The sequence below is a fragment of the Atta colombica genome, unplaced genomic scaffold (assembly GCF_001594045.1).
Source record: "Atta colombica isolate Treedump-2 unplaced genomic scaffold, Acol1.0 scaffold55, whole genome shotgun sequence".
In the NCBI taxonomy this organism is placed as follows: domain Eukaryota; kingdom Metazoa; phylum Arthropoda; class Insecta; order Hymenoptera; family Formicidae; genus Atta; species Atta colombica.
Window position 1 is genome coordinate 2397989 of NW_017259545.1, and position 15200 is coordinate 2413188.

The following is a 15200-nucleotide window of genomic DNA, read 5'->3' on the forward strand; positions in this document are numbered from 1 at the left end:
GCCGTTTATCATTATGTACATCTGTAAGTATATTTTTTCCGTTAAAAAAACCAAGATATTAAGTACAAGATTAGTTTAAATAAATCTTTATTTTTGTATTTAAAAAGAGGAAAAGGAAATAATTCGAATAAAATTTTATCTACAATGCATTTTCATGCATTTTAATTTAAAGCATATAAACGGTAATGTAAAAGAATTATATATGGAATGTCTGATAAAAATCATATATATTTTCTCTATTTCTTTTATATATATATTCGAAATGATATATTTAAATATTATTTCCTTTATATTATACCTCTTTTATATTAAACTTACGTACCGATAAGAATCAATTCCGAGTATCAAGGCAACGAATTTTATCAACGTGGCTGATCTTGAAATATGTAATTTAATTGTTCTTGTCGTTTTGAGAGGACACTAAACAATAATATAATGCCAGCACCAGCGCACCAGCAACACTTGATGTTATCAGAAGTTGTATAATCATGATAGTATGTAAATAAATTTTAACCTATATAAAAGTAGCTACTTTTTTACGTAAAAATTACCCAAGTTGTTTTTGTTGCACTTCAATTAAATTAAATCACTATAATTGACAATATATGGTATATTATTCATTGTTTCATTATTGATATTTGAGAACATCAATGGATATGAAGCTAATCATTTTCTGAAGAATATAATAGAAACCAAATAAATGTCAAATAAAACAAGCAAATAGCTAATTATGTAACAGTATTACTAAAAAATAAAAGTTTAATTTAATATCACTTTTTTATTGCGATTCATAAGAAATAGTTTTTAAAAAAGGAAGAAAATATGTCCAAAAAAAGAAATGAAATATCAGTTTTACAACAATTCATTTGCTCGCCGCTGAAATACAAAAACAGTAGTGATTATTCCTAGATTAAGAAAGTAGAAAATGACCTGGTTGATAAATTAGATTGTTATATAGTAACAGTATTTGGACGATATAAATTTTTTCCATAAAATAGAATTAACATTTTTATGATACTTAAATGATACTTAAATTTTCTAGATATTAAGTTAGAATGCAAATATTCGAGAAATGAAACCAAATTGGATGCTATTGGATGCTAAATTGTTACATTTTAAACTAGGTAGTACAATATAAATTTTAAATATTAATGAATACATTTTTTTCTATTTTTTATAAAGAAACTTTTATTAAATAACATCAATAATTCGTATAATTAACATTCTATATACATTGTTATTTATTAATCCATGACAATCTAGTATAAATTAACATTAACGAATAAATAAATAAATAAATAAATAAATAGGTAACAATAATTATCACAATCGATGTTCTTTTATGAAATTCTTTAGCGCAGAGTAATGAAAACTGACGAAATAGATGTATAGTATAACGAGGCACAAAGTTTTTTTCTTCTAGAATTATCATGGACGTTTATTATAATATAGGTATATTCTCTTTAGTTTCCTTTTCTGCAGCTTCCTACAATTTTCTTTAAAGATTTGCGTCATTTATTTATTATGTCAAATGCAAACAATGTAAGAAAATGCAGCTAAAAAGAACAGACCTTGTTTATAGCCTTTTTTTACTGAACATCATTTTCCGATGCGCTTGCTAAATCGCTCGGAACAATATAGAGATTGGAATGCGTTCACAATACCCGTAAAGTTATCGTCAGATTATCAATATATTTGTAAGAAATATCAATATTCTTTTTAATATGATATTAATAATTAATAAATTTCACAACTGTGTCTATTTAAGTATACATTGTCGTTTTAGTGCACTGTTAACATTTCAGTCTGTAACAACTATATTCGCATATAACGTAGAATTCTTATCGTTTGGATACCTAAAACCCGTGTCATAATGAAGATTGCAAATTGAAGAGTAGAATTCAACCAATCAGAACAAAACAGATTAAAATTAAAATTAATTATCTGACTGGTTGAAATAATATCTAATTCGCAATCCTCAATCTCCAATGCGTAGTGTGACATGGGCTTAAGGATGTTTCACGATCGGCAATCCATATCATACTTGGAAACCGATCATTTCGTTGCATGAATTTCAAGTGCCTTCAATATTTTTTTTATATAATTAATATTGAAATGTAAATTTAAAATTACTTGTTATTTTTGAGCAATATGAATTTTCTCTCAAAAGCCGTTTTTCATAATAAATAATTTTATAAACGCAAAATTTATAATAAGTTTTTAGGCAGAGCAGATAAATAAATTTTCATATTCTATATAGTAATAATATAGCAGTTTGCACAAAGCAGTCTACTCGTTTTGAACTAAAATTTTTTTTCACAATATTAATAATATCATCTTATTCAATTTTACTCGAAAATAATAAATAAATAGAAATAGAAATTATATACAAATAAATTTTCTGTGAATATCAGAGTACTAAATGGAATTATTTGTGAAATTCAAAATTTAGCGAATACGATTATACGTATAAACTGTCCAACTTCAAGTCATCATTAATTTGTGGACATTTCGACAAGACTACCTTTGAGTCTGCTTCTTATGCGTGAGTTTTTGTAGTTTTGCTTTTAATCCGTGCGGATTTAATTTTACTCTTACAACTTCGGGTTTGTTTTCGAACTTTTTACGAATTGCCTCCAGTCGTTCCTTTCGTATTCGTTGCTGTTCCCTCTTCCAGATATCCTGTAAAATATTGATCTGTTGTAATTTGCTCGATCAATAATTACAGACGCTGTAAATTATACCTTAAAGTCACGACAGAAACTAAGCCACAGATTAAAGAAGTCGTAAGGTTCTGCAGTCTCCAGGGTGGAGCCTTTAGGAATAAATTGATAGAACTTCATCACAGCTTTGAATTTGTTTTTAGCCTCTAATAGATCTTCTTTTTCGCTCGCCAATTCGGTATTCGCCCTTGATAGAAATGAATCTACTTTCTTTTTGAATATTTTGGATGTAGATGGATCTGCTTCCACAATTGTACTACACATTTGTGCACACGCTAAAACAAATTAATTTTATATATCGTATATATTTATGTAAATTATATTTAAAGTTGAGCCAAATAAAGCAAACGAGTAAATACAAAATAAAGCGAATAAATATAAAAAAGTTCAATTACTTCAATGAGTACAATTTCATTATTTGCACCCATTTTTTTCATCTGGATTCGGATTAATACAAAAAATAATAATTGTACTGTTAACTTATTGTTAAAAAATTTAATTTTTTGAAGTATGGTAGTATTAAAGCCTAATTCCACAACTCACGGTTAACCAAGGTTCAATTTGTTTTTCATCTCTTTCCAATTCTAGAATTGGAATATATATTATATATAACACTCACATTGTAATTCTCTATCTAATCTATCCAGTTCTTTAGCGATCTCATCGAATTTAATTGTGGATGCCGCTTCTACGTCAGCCGATTCAGGCACAGGTAAAGGCAATAGCTCGTCGAAATTATGTTCTTTTTCCTGGGACAATTTTGCATTGACGACGTAATGCAACAAGGTGATGCCAGGTACGTTGGACTTCACATCTTTCAACTTGCCGAGGATTTCTAAGCCAAAGCCATCAGCCTGACCGCGCAGCATATTTCCACCATTCATGTAATTGCCCAAAGTCAATATGATCGCTATTACTTTTTTTAGAGGCTCGGAATTGATCAGAAAATCACAGGTAGTTCGCACATTATTCAATTTATACGACACTGATGATATCGCGTCCTGGAATTCCGATTGCAACATCAGACAAGCTATCCTTTCGGAGAAGTGCTTTATACCGGACAGCCGTTTGAGAAATAATTCCGGTTGATCGAGAGGAATGTCCGGAAAAATTGCTTCATGAGCTGCAATTTCTTCTATTTCCTTTTGCGTCGGTTTCTGCAAATCAGAAAATATACAATTCAGAAAATATCAAAATAACTTGAAATTTTCGAAAATTAATTAATCTATCAGAAAATAAAAAAAGTGTATTTACGAATATATATTATATATATATTACATATTTTGGATTTTTAATTATATTAGGTGTGGGAAAAAGTTCGTGGCGTTTTTCCCATTAGATGTAACGGGAAAAACGCCACGAATTTTTTCCCATACCTAATATTTTTATCTCATTATTTACTCACAATTTCGTAGATCTGTTGCAATGCTTCTAAACTAATCACGCTCGTGTCTAAATTATAAGCTGCATTCTCGATCTCGCTAAAATCAATATGCAGACTTTTTTCAAGGATTCCGACCATCTTTGAGCGTTTCGAGTCTAATATTTTTGCAGGTTGGATCTTAGAACTTTTGAGAGGTGTCCCTTCATTTTTCTTGGTCGGATTCCTTTCTCTCACCTGCCTTGAAAATAAATTAGCGAACTCTTTCATGTTTAAATTCTCCTCCTCGGCAAGTTCTAACCACAGAGGCACCTAAAGACAAAAAATAGCCACTCTTGAAGAAATCATCATTTTATGTCAAGAGCGAATTTTATTATATTATAATGTTTGTTTTTTGCTAACCTGTGGTGATAAATCTGAAGTACTTGATGAAGTTTGGTTGGTTGCAGTAACTGATACCAAAATCCTCGTCCAGTATAATGGCTTCATAGGCACATCAGGATTTAAAGGTTGCTTTCTCATAACTACAAAAGGGAGGAACTTGTGTTACGCGGTGGAAATATCGGAATCTTGAAATCAAAAAGAATGTACAGTGTACTCTCGATTAACAAAAGGAATTATCGAGAGTACCCTGTACTTTTGAAATCATTATACCTACTGGCTCGGCTCGGCGGATTCCATCCTCCGATCGGTGGAGCGGGTAAAGGACAAGGTCCTATTGCTCCCGGGGGTGGCGGTGGTGCCACAGGCGGTAGTGGAGGACCTGCACCTGAACCTCCAATAGGAGGCGGTGGAGGTATACCATCCTGCATAGGCATACCTGGAGGCGGTGGCGGTGGTGGTGGACCAGTCATAAAATTCTGCTCCATTCCAGGTAACGGTGGTGGCGGTGGAGGTATCGCGCTAGTAACGCCCGCAAGTGATGGTGGCGGAGGAGGCGGTGGTGGTATCCCGCATGTGTTTAATATCGGCGTAGACGGCGGTGGTGGCGGAGGAGGTATGGTAATTTTCATAGAAGACATCTCGCACATTACACTTTGAGGAAGCATAGGTGGTGGCGGTGGAGGAGGAGGAGGTATACCAATCTCATCGTTCTGCACCGGTTTGAACGGAAATGGGGGTGGAGGTGGTGGCGGAGGCGGTGGCGGCGGTATCGTGTTTTGTAGAGGAGACGGCGGAGATATCGCGCTTATGATGACTTGCATAGGCGGAGGTGGAGGAATAGGTATTGTAGTATTCAACATCGGCGTGGGTGGTGGTGGAGATGGAGCAGGCGGCGGAGATGGCAATGTATTCATAGTACTTTGCGCCGACATGGGGGGAGGTGGCGGCGGTGGGGTCGGTATCCTAGGAGAAGCATCCATCAATTTCGTCGATGATGCTGAAATTGTCCTTTCGCTGTCACGCACCGACGTAGCAAGCGTAAACGGAGACGACGGTGGTGGAGGCGGTGGGATAAAAGACGTCGTTATGGATCTGTTTTTCGAGAATGTCTCCAATGATAATGGAGGTGGTAACGGCGTTGGATACGACGCTGGATTTTCACTAAGTGCGTTTGCTTGACTGCTATGTGATAAGCATGATCGATTGACCATGTCGATCGATGTGGAGGAAAGCGCAAGAGTCATCTTGACTTGATCGAGATTCGTGACATCACTTCTGATTGTTGATAATCCAGCATGTAAGTTGCTTGTTTCACTAATGTTTCCATCAACTGGTGATGTATTTCTTGGTGATGTTTGAGTAGACTGGCCTTTAGTGATTATCTGATAGTCTGTAGATATTTCGCGCAGTCGTTTGATTTCATCTTTCAGCTTCTTCACCTCTTCCTCGTATGAATAAGTATCCTTAAGCATGGAGTGTTCACAGCAGACTTGATTCGATTTTCGAGCTGAATGAAGTTCATTTGGCAAAGCGCAGATGTCTGTCCGGTCTATCTGATTAAAACAAGATATTCCAAAAGTAAGTAATCACGACGGATATATTGATTGTTATTAAACGAATAGAAATCAGGATCTTACCATGGATGTAAAGTTTTTCTTCACGTCTTTGTCTGATAGCGCAGAAGTCAAACAAATTGGCAGTTCTTGTTCTGAAAATTCCATTAATTCACAAAATATAAGATTAGTCTTTTTATTCAGATTATGATAAAGCTCGGCGAATACTTTTTTCAATCAAACCATAAAATATTTTTGCTCTCTTGGCTATCACTTGAATCCTTCATGAGTATTAATTAAATTTCTGGACGAACTGTTTTATCTCAACTTTAAGCTTTATATGAGCAAAGCATTAACGATCTTATATCTTTATGAACTTGCGATCCATCCTAATTAATAATGCATGTTATGAAAGCAACGAGCGATTCTTTATCAACGTGTAGTTCTTATCTCGTTTTATATTCAAGATGAACGATTTTATCTTCCTTATCTTCTAATCGCTTTATCATTAATGTAATTTTTAAGAGAATATTATATAAAAATGTCAATAAACAACGGATGACTTCTAATAGAAAACTTCTAATTACGTCGTGGATTGTGAAGGGATTTTTTTTAAAACCGCCGAAATCATCAATTCATCTATGCTAAATTATAATTTAAAAAGTTACGCTGTTAGATATCTTTTTGTACTCAACGGTGATGTTGACACACATAAATGTACACACACGCGTCGTACACGTGCGAAAGCAAAAGCGATGTTGTCTCTTTCTCATGATCACTTTTCAATTTCACGTCCGTTTGAATTAGGATATTAGATGCTTCTCCATCTCGCAACCATACAGCAAATTTTATTTCTACTCCGGATATTTTACCGCGGCGCTTCGCATAGAACTGCCGCATCTCGTTCGTAGACAGGCATGAGAGACACAAGAATTCGAACCGAACCCTGCGAACCGCCCCATCGATAAGACTTATCGGCAAACAAGCGTGTTTGATTCGCGCGTATCATTCGCTATAACCTCGGCCACGAATGATACAGATTATTTGGTGGCCGTCTGAAAACACCTAATCGCCACCAATGATGAAAGAGTTTGATTATCCTTATCGTCAAATTCTGCTTAATTACGACGATTTATCGTTATCCACTGGTCTTACAACATCTCAATTTTTCGCGAAAGTCTCTCTCGTGCATTACGTCACTGTGAGCAAAAGGTATACCGCTATGTTTACCCTTCGCAATGTTATCGCGCGCGTTCTCTTCCGTCACGAGATAAGATTCGCGTTAGACTCGCAATCATCAGTGTATGACGACTTCTAGGTCGTACGCTGACCTATAAAGAACTATAAAAATGTTTTATCTTGGAAGTGCTTCATCATTTATATGCTTCGGTTTTCCGATGCGAGATCCGAAGCTTTTAGAAAGCTCACATTTTTGAAAAGTCCTCTTCTCTCAATATAAGATTTTTAATAATCATTAAATCATATAAAATTCCGACATATGTCTTTTTTCAACAATTCCAATCTTGATCGCTCATTTCTCTTACCTTCGGATTGCTTGTAGCGATCCGTCTTTTGACAGATGATACTTTTAGAGCTTCTTTTCTTCTTGGCGCTATTTCGACCCAAGGTCAAACTAGCCACTCTTCTTAGCACTCTGTTTTCGTTTGCAGAAGACTCGTAAACGCTGTGTCGTCTTTGTAAAGTGCGCGAACTCGGTTCCGATACCGCATTCTTTTCACTCGACGTTTTGCCTAGAAATAAAACATTTTTAGACAACAATGAAACCGGACGCGAGTGAGTCATATTGACTTATTATAGTTGCGTTCTATTCACTACTAAAGAATAGTACTGAATCTATCTACTCTCCAGATTCTTTAGAGTGAAATCTCATTCTAGACAGTGAAAAGTTAGCCAATCTTAAAAAAGATCATTTTCATATCATATACAAGATACGGTTACAAGAGACGGTTTATACCGATAATATCGTAAATCTATTTTAACACGTACTTATCCATATTGCATAGACTATTACACGCGATTTTATGAGTCATCGTCGATTTATTTAATCTCTTAATGCATGTTAATTGCTCTGCACAATTACGTAAGAAGATACGTGTACAATTACAAAATTAATCTTTAGTATAATATATGATAATTTTTTTTGATTCATTATTACATATAATGAGTCGTTCATGTCTGAAATAATTTTCATCGCCTTTACAAGTATGCAGAAATTATTACGTGATTCTTACATAACTTTAACAGCTTTAGAAAATATCTGTAAGGTTGTGTATTAAAAAAAAAAGTAAGAATAGAGACCATTATTCTCTTAAGCATTCTACATAATTATTTTAATGGTCTAATAAAATTATTTTCAGATCAGTATCTCTAACTAATTTTCCAGATATTTTAGCAAAATCATTCTTTTTTATATTATTTAAAAAAAAACACACAGGATATGAATGATCTATTATGTGTTTCTACTAAGCGTTAATAAAATTATCGTTCTCACTTATTCGGGGACTCATCACTGAGAGATGGATCTTCTTATGCTTCGAGATCATGAACGAAGCTTTTTCTTCCTTATTATCGATCGTTTCTAGAATCGGTTTATGTTTCATCACTTCCGGTCTCGTGCCTGCCGTGACCGGACTCATAGTAAGCTCTCCGGGATCAGTAAAGACACTATCGCTCGAGGATTCTTGACTGGGTGGCGTCGGCATTTCCGTAACGACTAAGCTCTTATTTGCCAAACGCCATGAATCGGTCACCAATAATGGTGGCAGCTGGATCGTCTGCGGTGTCGTCGGCGTCTGAGCTGGTGTCGTCGTCGATGTCGTGGTACTTGAGCGGAAAGACTCCGTCGTTGTTACGCATGGCTTCGCTGTTATTACAGTATCTTTGCGACATTCAGGCTCTACACTCTCCTGCGTGTCCTAATTACAAAACAATTTTACACTATGACTATTACTCAAGGCAGAGACACTTCCAAAGCATAAAATTTCTTTCCTTATACATCGTTCGATCGGCGACATTTCGATTTTTCTGCATTGCGCTTCATGAGAAATTAGCGACGAATTATATATCTTTATTTTATTTTAATAGCTATATTTCAGTATGTTAAATTATACGGAACATCTTACAGAATCCTGTCTTTAAAAAAATTCTTATCCAATCGATAATTTACTGATCCATCTTGAGAGAAAAAGGTGGTACCAAATACATACCTTGGATAACACTACCATCGGTGGCGGCGGTGCCGGTCTTTTGACATGTCCCGGTGTATGCACTTTCTCAAAGCTGATCTTGATCGGCTCATGAGGTTCATCACGTCTTTCCGGAACTGCGGGCGGTTGATCCCGCTTCTCCTTCCTTTGGTCCTCCGTTGTCTCGGGTTCGATATCCGTGGACGTGGACGTTGGTATCGGTGGCGCAGCATCCTTCTTCTTCTGCTTCTTCTTACTATCGCTCTGTAGATTACCCATCGTGCTGGGCAGTTGTGGTGTCAGGCTCTCTAGATTGCCCCAGGAGTAAAGTAGTCGGATGTTGTTGACCCAGAGATGTAAGAAATCCGACAGCTTTGATCGCGGCGACCGCGCCTGGGTCGCGGCTGCGCCTTGACCATGGTGGGCCTGCATCTGTGGTCGATAATCGGGAGTTGCGACACCCGCGATCACGGCGTCGTCGTTCAAACTCTCTTGCCGCGCGTCGACTGCTACGAAAGCAAACACGAATATTCGTCACTACTTCGCCAATTTGTCCGATCTGCTCGATGATTTGAATCCAATAATACAATCATATAAGACCACTTATGTTAACTTAATTAACTAACTTAACAATCGTTCTAATTAACTTAAATTTTTTGTTAACTACAGCCCTTTTGTAAACTTAGTCCTAAATATAAAGCGCCCTCGATTGCATTTTCTTGGAAGAAGCGATAATAAAAAAAAAAACTAACAAAATATTAAAATTGTTATAAAAATAATTTTCTTTTTTATAAAATTGTTTCTTAATTTATTTTTCGTTAGTATAGTAAAAGATTTACGTCAACTTATAGGGATTTGTGGCCAAGGCTGAAATATTATTAATATAATTGTTCACTGAAATCACTGAAATCTTATGTTAGGATAAACTAGAGCTTAATTAAAGAAGGAAAAGAAAAGAATTAATATAAATTTACCGATTCACCTTGCAGTTCACTCAGATTGCTCAACATGTTACAGAATTAAAGACACACATGAATAGCTACTTACATAAATGAAACATAATTGCATACAAAAATGCATAAATAATAATTCTATTCTTGTAGTTTTCTACATTTAGTGTAGATTGTAATCTTCGATATTAATTAATAAGTAGATGACAAGATTAGATTAGTATTAAATGAGCGATGAGATCTTGAATATTTAAAACAGCACATGGAAAGATAATTTAAGCAGCAAATGTAACTTGATATTGTTCGAGTCAGATTGATCTTGAATTACCTCAATAATTGGATATCGTTGAGTAATCGGATATACTGACAGTGCTAATATTAATATACCTTATGTCACACGCGGTAACCAAGCGATATGGCGCAACGACACGCCGAGTATACTATCGTCTGAACATTGACTGTGAATATGCCCGTATAACAGAATCGATCTGTTGTTACTGGGACACATTGGTGTCATTGGCAACTATTATTATCTTGAACTTTTGAGATTAATCGAGTAATCTTGCCATGAAAGGGAAAAAATGAAAGCGGAAACTTTTACACGGATTTGCGTGATCGTTAGCATGATAAGGCGATAATTTCTTTCTCAATAGGATAAGATACGAAAAAACATGAAATTTTTACGTAGTATTCGAAATAAAAAAAGAATCGTAAACATTTCTACCGACGATTAAGTGATATATTCTTAAAGAGATAAAATATATTTAGCAGAATATTATGGAATTGGTTGGATTGGGTCTGTGTCGAGTAAAATAAACCTTTGTCGATATTTTATACCTATACATACGAATAGAATGGTGAATAGATAAAGTCTGGACTACAGGATGCGATTGAAATCCGGACATTTTTGTTGACGATAACTTCTCCAATGAAATGAGACTTCTCACGGATATTCACAAAATTTTTTATATAGCGTCTTGATTCACAAAAGAAATGTTGCAAAACTAGATGTACGCTTGAATTATAATCAGTATAATGCTCCAATATTTTCCTCGATACAACACTTATTTTACTTTTGTGATTAATAAATAATTATTGCCTATCGTCTCACTTATCTTGATCGTTGTTACTAATATTTTTCTTGAAGAAATCTTCTATTCTCCATGTTGTGTATTAATATTATCGCGATAATGTACAGAATATTAATAAACAAATTTTCTTTCTATAATATTTCACACACAAAAGATACACGTAATGTTTTTGTAGCACCGAAAAACGACGGAGTAGCGATTCGATATACCACGTGGTGACGTCGGTCACACGACTAGAATGCCATACCATCGATGCTTTTACGCTGTTCGGCTCTTATTATGCCTCGGAAAATCAATTTCGAGGAATATCTCAAGGACAAGAAATAATAGAAGTATTCTTCGGCATTATTCGGTATTATTCGGTAAACTGAGGACAATTCTAGTCAAAAGTAGTTATGTACGTTTTTATAAATTAGACAAATTAATCAGCTTAAAAAATTACAATTAATAAAATTAATTTGGTTATAAATTAATTTTTCAATTAACTATTAATTAAAAGATTGCAATAACTTTTTAAATATTTCACCATTAAGCTTGCACAATTATCTTTACAATAAATCATTTTTGGATTTTTTTATTATAAATTAATATAAAAATATTCCGATTTTTTCAGTTTATTCTGCACTCGTTAAAACAAAGGATAGTTAATATGAATATTAAAGGAATATTTAACAAGAGGATTCCATGTATTGACATTATTTATAATAGATATCCGATGCTCATTATTCGACTGAGAACGCGGGAAAGCTCGATGATGTTACTACCATAGCATTATTAGTTTCGTAACATTATTATCATAACGAATTAAAATCACTGTCAGGATTTCGAAGCATGAATTACCGAGCATGCTCGGTAGAGCTTTGCGCGCGTCAAAGCAGCTATTATCGTAACACTAAGAAGAGCGTGCCGTGTAATTCGATGCGACTGCTGAGAGGAGCGTTGCGTTGCTCGTTTCTTACCCTCTTACCTGATTTTCTCGCGTTTCGACAGCATCATCAACGTATTATACGTCGCATCGTGCAGTTCGCGCGTGTCACTGGAAAGAGTGGAAACTTGCATGTTGTCCCGTATCGATTGTTCCCAGCGACGTACCGCCCCGCGCATTTTTCACCGGCCGTTTGCGTCGCGACTATAAAATATCGCCTCGGTTTCCGAGGGAAACAAGGGATATCGCACAGGGTGAAAAGCCTTACAGCGTTTTATCTAGCACAAAGTGGGAGAAAGCTATGAACGGCGCAAGCTCGCGCCAATCGAGCACACGAGGTCGATATCTCGATGCGGAGGTCGATGAAGGTAACGGCCACCTCTCGATAGTTCGTATTCCTTGTGATATAAATCGCACGCGGGAATCTGAGACTCGATTTTCCATAAATTCTAACTGTTTGACGCCGAATTTTTCCTCAAAATACATCGAGACGTAAACTTTCGAGATACCACATGCAACACAAAAGCTTGCAACTTTATTGGAAAATAATATAGTCATTTTTATAATAATTTTAATATTTTGTTAGTTTTCCTTTAGCTTTTTCCAAGAAAATGCAATAAATTGAGGGTGCTTTATACTTATGACTGTATGTTATTGTAATATTACTACTGTATTGCTGGAATGATCTGTGCTGTATGAGTTAAGTTAAAAAATATATTTAATTATATGCGCCGGCTGGCGCTATTTAATTAATTAAAAAAAAAGTGCATCCTCGTATTTGCAGTTAGTTTAGCGAGCGACATAATTAGAGAGAAACTCTATAACTTAGCTGTACGTCTTTATTACAATAATCTCCTTATAACAGCATATCATTCCTTTTTTGTTCTTTTTTTTCTTTTAATTTAACGAGATATTACAAAAATGTTATAATTAAAAAACATAGATTGAAAAAATGTATTCAAAGAACTCTCTGTAGCTTTCGCAAATAAAACAATTGTAGTTCTTGACTTATGACAAGAAACTCGCGAGGGAGAGTGAAATGAGAGGAAAGAATCGAAGACGCAGGAGATCGTCGCTTCATCGTTTATTTTATATTGCAACATAAAATTTGTACAAATAATAATTCATTATAATATCATAACTATGATGGATATTAATTAATATACGGATCTCTCGTGGATGAAACGCGTGCACGCGCGACGCAACATGCGTGCGATATACGCGCGTTATTAATTAATTAATATTGCGAGCAGCCGCGCGCAGACACGTGACACACGATGCGTACCGGATCGTCACGAAGGCTCGGCGATCTTCGCGAAACCGATCTCACCGGCAAAAGTCGACGGAATCTCCCTATAAGGATCTAATGTCGTCTCAACCCGGCATCCGGCACTCATAGGCATTCCGTTTTTTCGCTCGAGATAGCTCATCATTCGTACATCCCGGATACGCGTATCCGACTTCGAGCACGTGGACGACTTCGAACGAGATAAATCGATCGTTTCTCTCGTTTCACATTGGGGGAGTTATTTTAGTTAGTTTAGAGAAACGTACGTCCTCGTATTTACAGCTACTTCGGCGAGCGACGTTATTCGAGGGAAATTCTACAACTTAGCTGCTCGTCTTCGTTACAATCATCTTCTTATAACGTAACATTTTATTTTTTTCCTTTTCTCTTTTCATATTTTTTATCGTAACACACATACCCGCACGTTCACGTATACACAGACACACACATTCTCTCTATCACACCTCTATTTTCACCTCGCTATATATTATGTACAAAATCTCAGGGTAATTCTCGTTCTCCTCGCGCATAAGGTAGCGAAAATCGATCGAACACGGTCTTGTTGGCGTTCCTGAAATTTATTAACCCTACATACGCGTGTTTAATGTATATGTACCCTCTACGATTTTTCGTTGTGCAAAAATATGTCGACTACTTTTTCTCCATTCCTTTTCCGTTCGCCTTGTCCCGCCCCGTGTCTGCCATTCCGTAACCCGCCTCTCTCGCCTCATATATCGCGGCTAGAATTTACGTGGCATCCAAATCGAGGGGCATAGCCGTGGATACATTCGTGTCCCTTGAGTAATTGTGCCGAAACAAATAGATTCCATTTATCTTGAATAGTACCGACGTCTCACGACGCGGCATGTGCGTTAACATCTAATGTTAACGCGTAACTTTCGTTCTATGAAAGACATGGAAGTAGGAGATTTTCAACGTGGTTTTCATACATCGGTCATCGGTAAATTATTAAAAAGCGAATGATAAAAAATGTAATATAGCGCGAGGAAGTGAAAGGAATATATGTAAATTTAATACTAAACGCTAATTAAAAATGATTGAATTAAATAAATTGAGACGAAAAGAGATTAGGAGAAAGATAGAACGTAAATAATTAGTAAAATGCAGATGCAAAAACTGAATAAGAAAAAGAGAGAAAGAGAAAAAGGTTCAAATATTTTTTTTATATATAAAAATATTTCAATATTGGATAGCATATTAACGTCAGTAAAACGAATTCTCTCGCAGAGAGAAGATATGTCAAAGAGGAAAATCGGTACGAATAGTAAAAGGAAATATAAAAATATTACTGCCGAGCGGACAGTAATGGTTTGACCGAGCCCCATGCTTGATAAATACCGTCGTATTTCATTAGCGAAGTAATCAGCGAAGAAGATTACGTCCAACAAGACTCGTTACGATCGCATTGTACGTGCAGCACGACATCGTTTTCGGTGGAATATACTTAAAGGAATATACTATTTGTGTGTTTTCTCCCTTTCCTAATTACGCCTACGTCGTGGTACAAGGGACTAATGGCCATACAGAGCCGACAGTGTTGTACGTCGATTCGCAATAGCGGACGTGCAATCGCAACGGTCGAAACGCGATCGTCTGACCGCTATGTCTCCAAGATTGCATTACCAACAAATGAGATCACAAAACGATATGCGAACGAACGCGCGGCCAAGTCATTGCG

At 35.8% G+C, this 15200-nt stretch overlaps 1 protein-coding gene across 1 annotated transcript; it reads right to left on the minus strand.

The window, feature by feature from the left end:
• Positions 1–2520: 2520 nt before the first annotated feature.
• Positions 2521–14626, minus strand: LOC108692009 (formin-2-like). The gene is made up of 11 exons (XM_018200082.1): positions 13544–14626; positions 9269–9756; positions 8554–8977; positions 7586–7792; positions 6126–6196; positions 4763–6041; positions 4507–4628; positions 4129–4416; positions 3343–3880; positions 2745–2998; positions 2521–2682 (listed from the first exon to the last, which is right to left on the minus strand). The coding sequence occupies exons 1-11, from the start codon at positions 13644–13646 to the stop codon at positions 2521–2523; spliced, it is 3936 nt and encodes a 1311-aa protein (XP_018055571.1). The 5' UTR covers positions 13647–14626.
• Between the last annotated feature and the right edge of the window lie 574 nt (positions 14627–15200).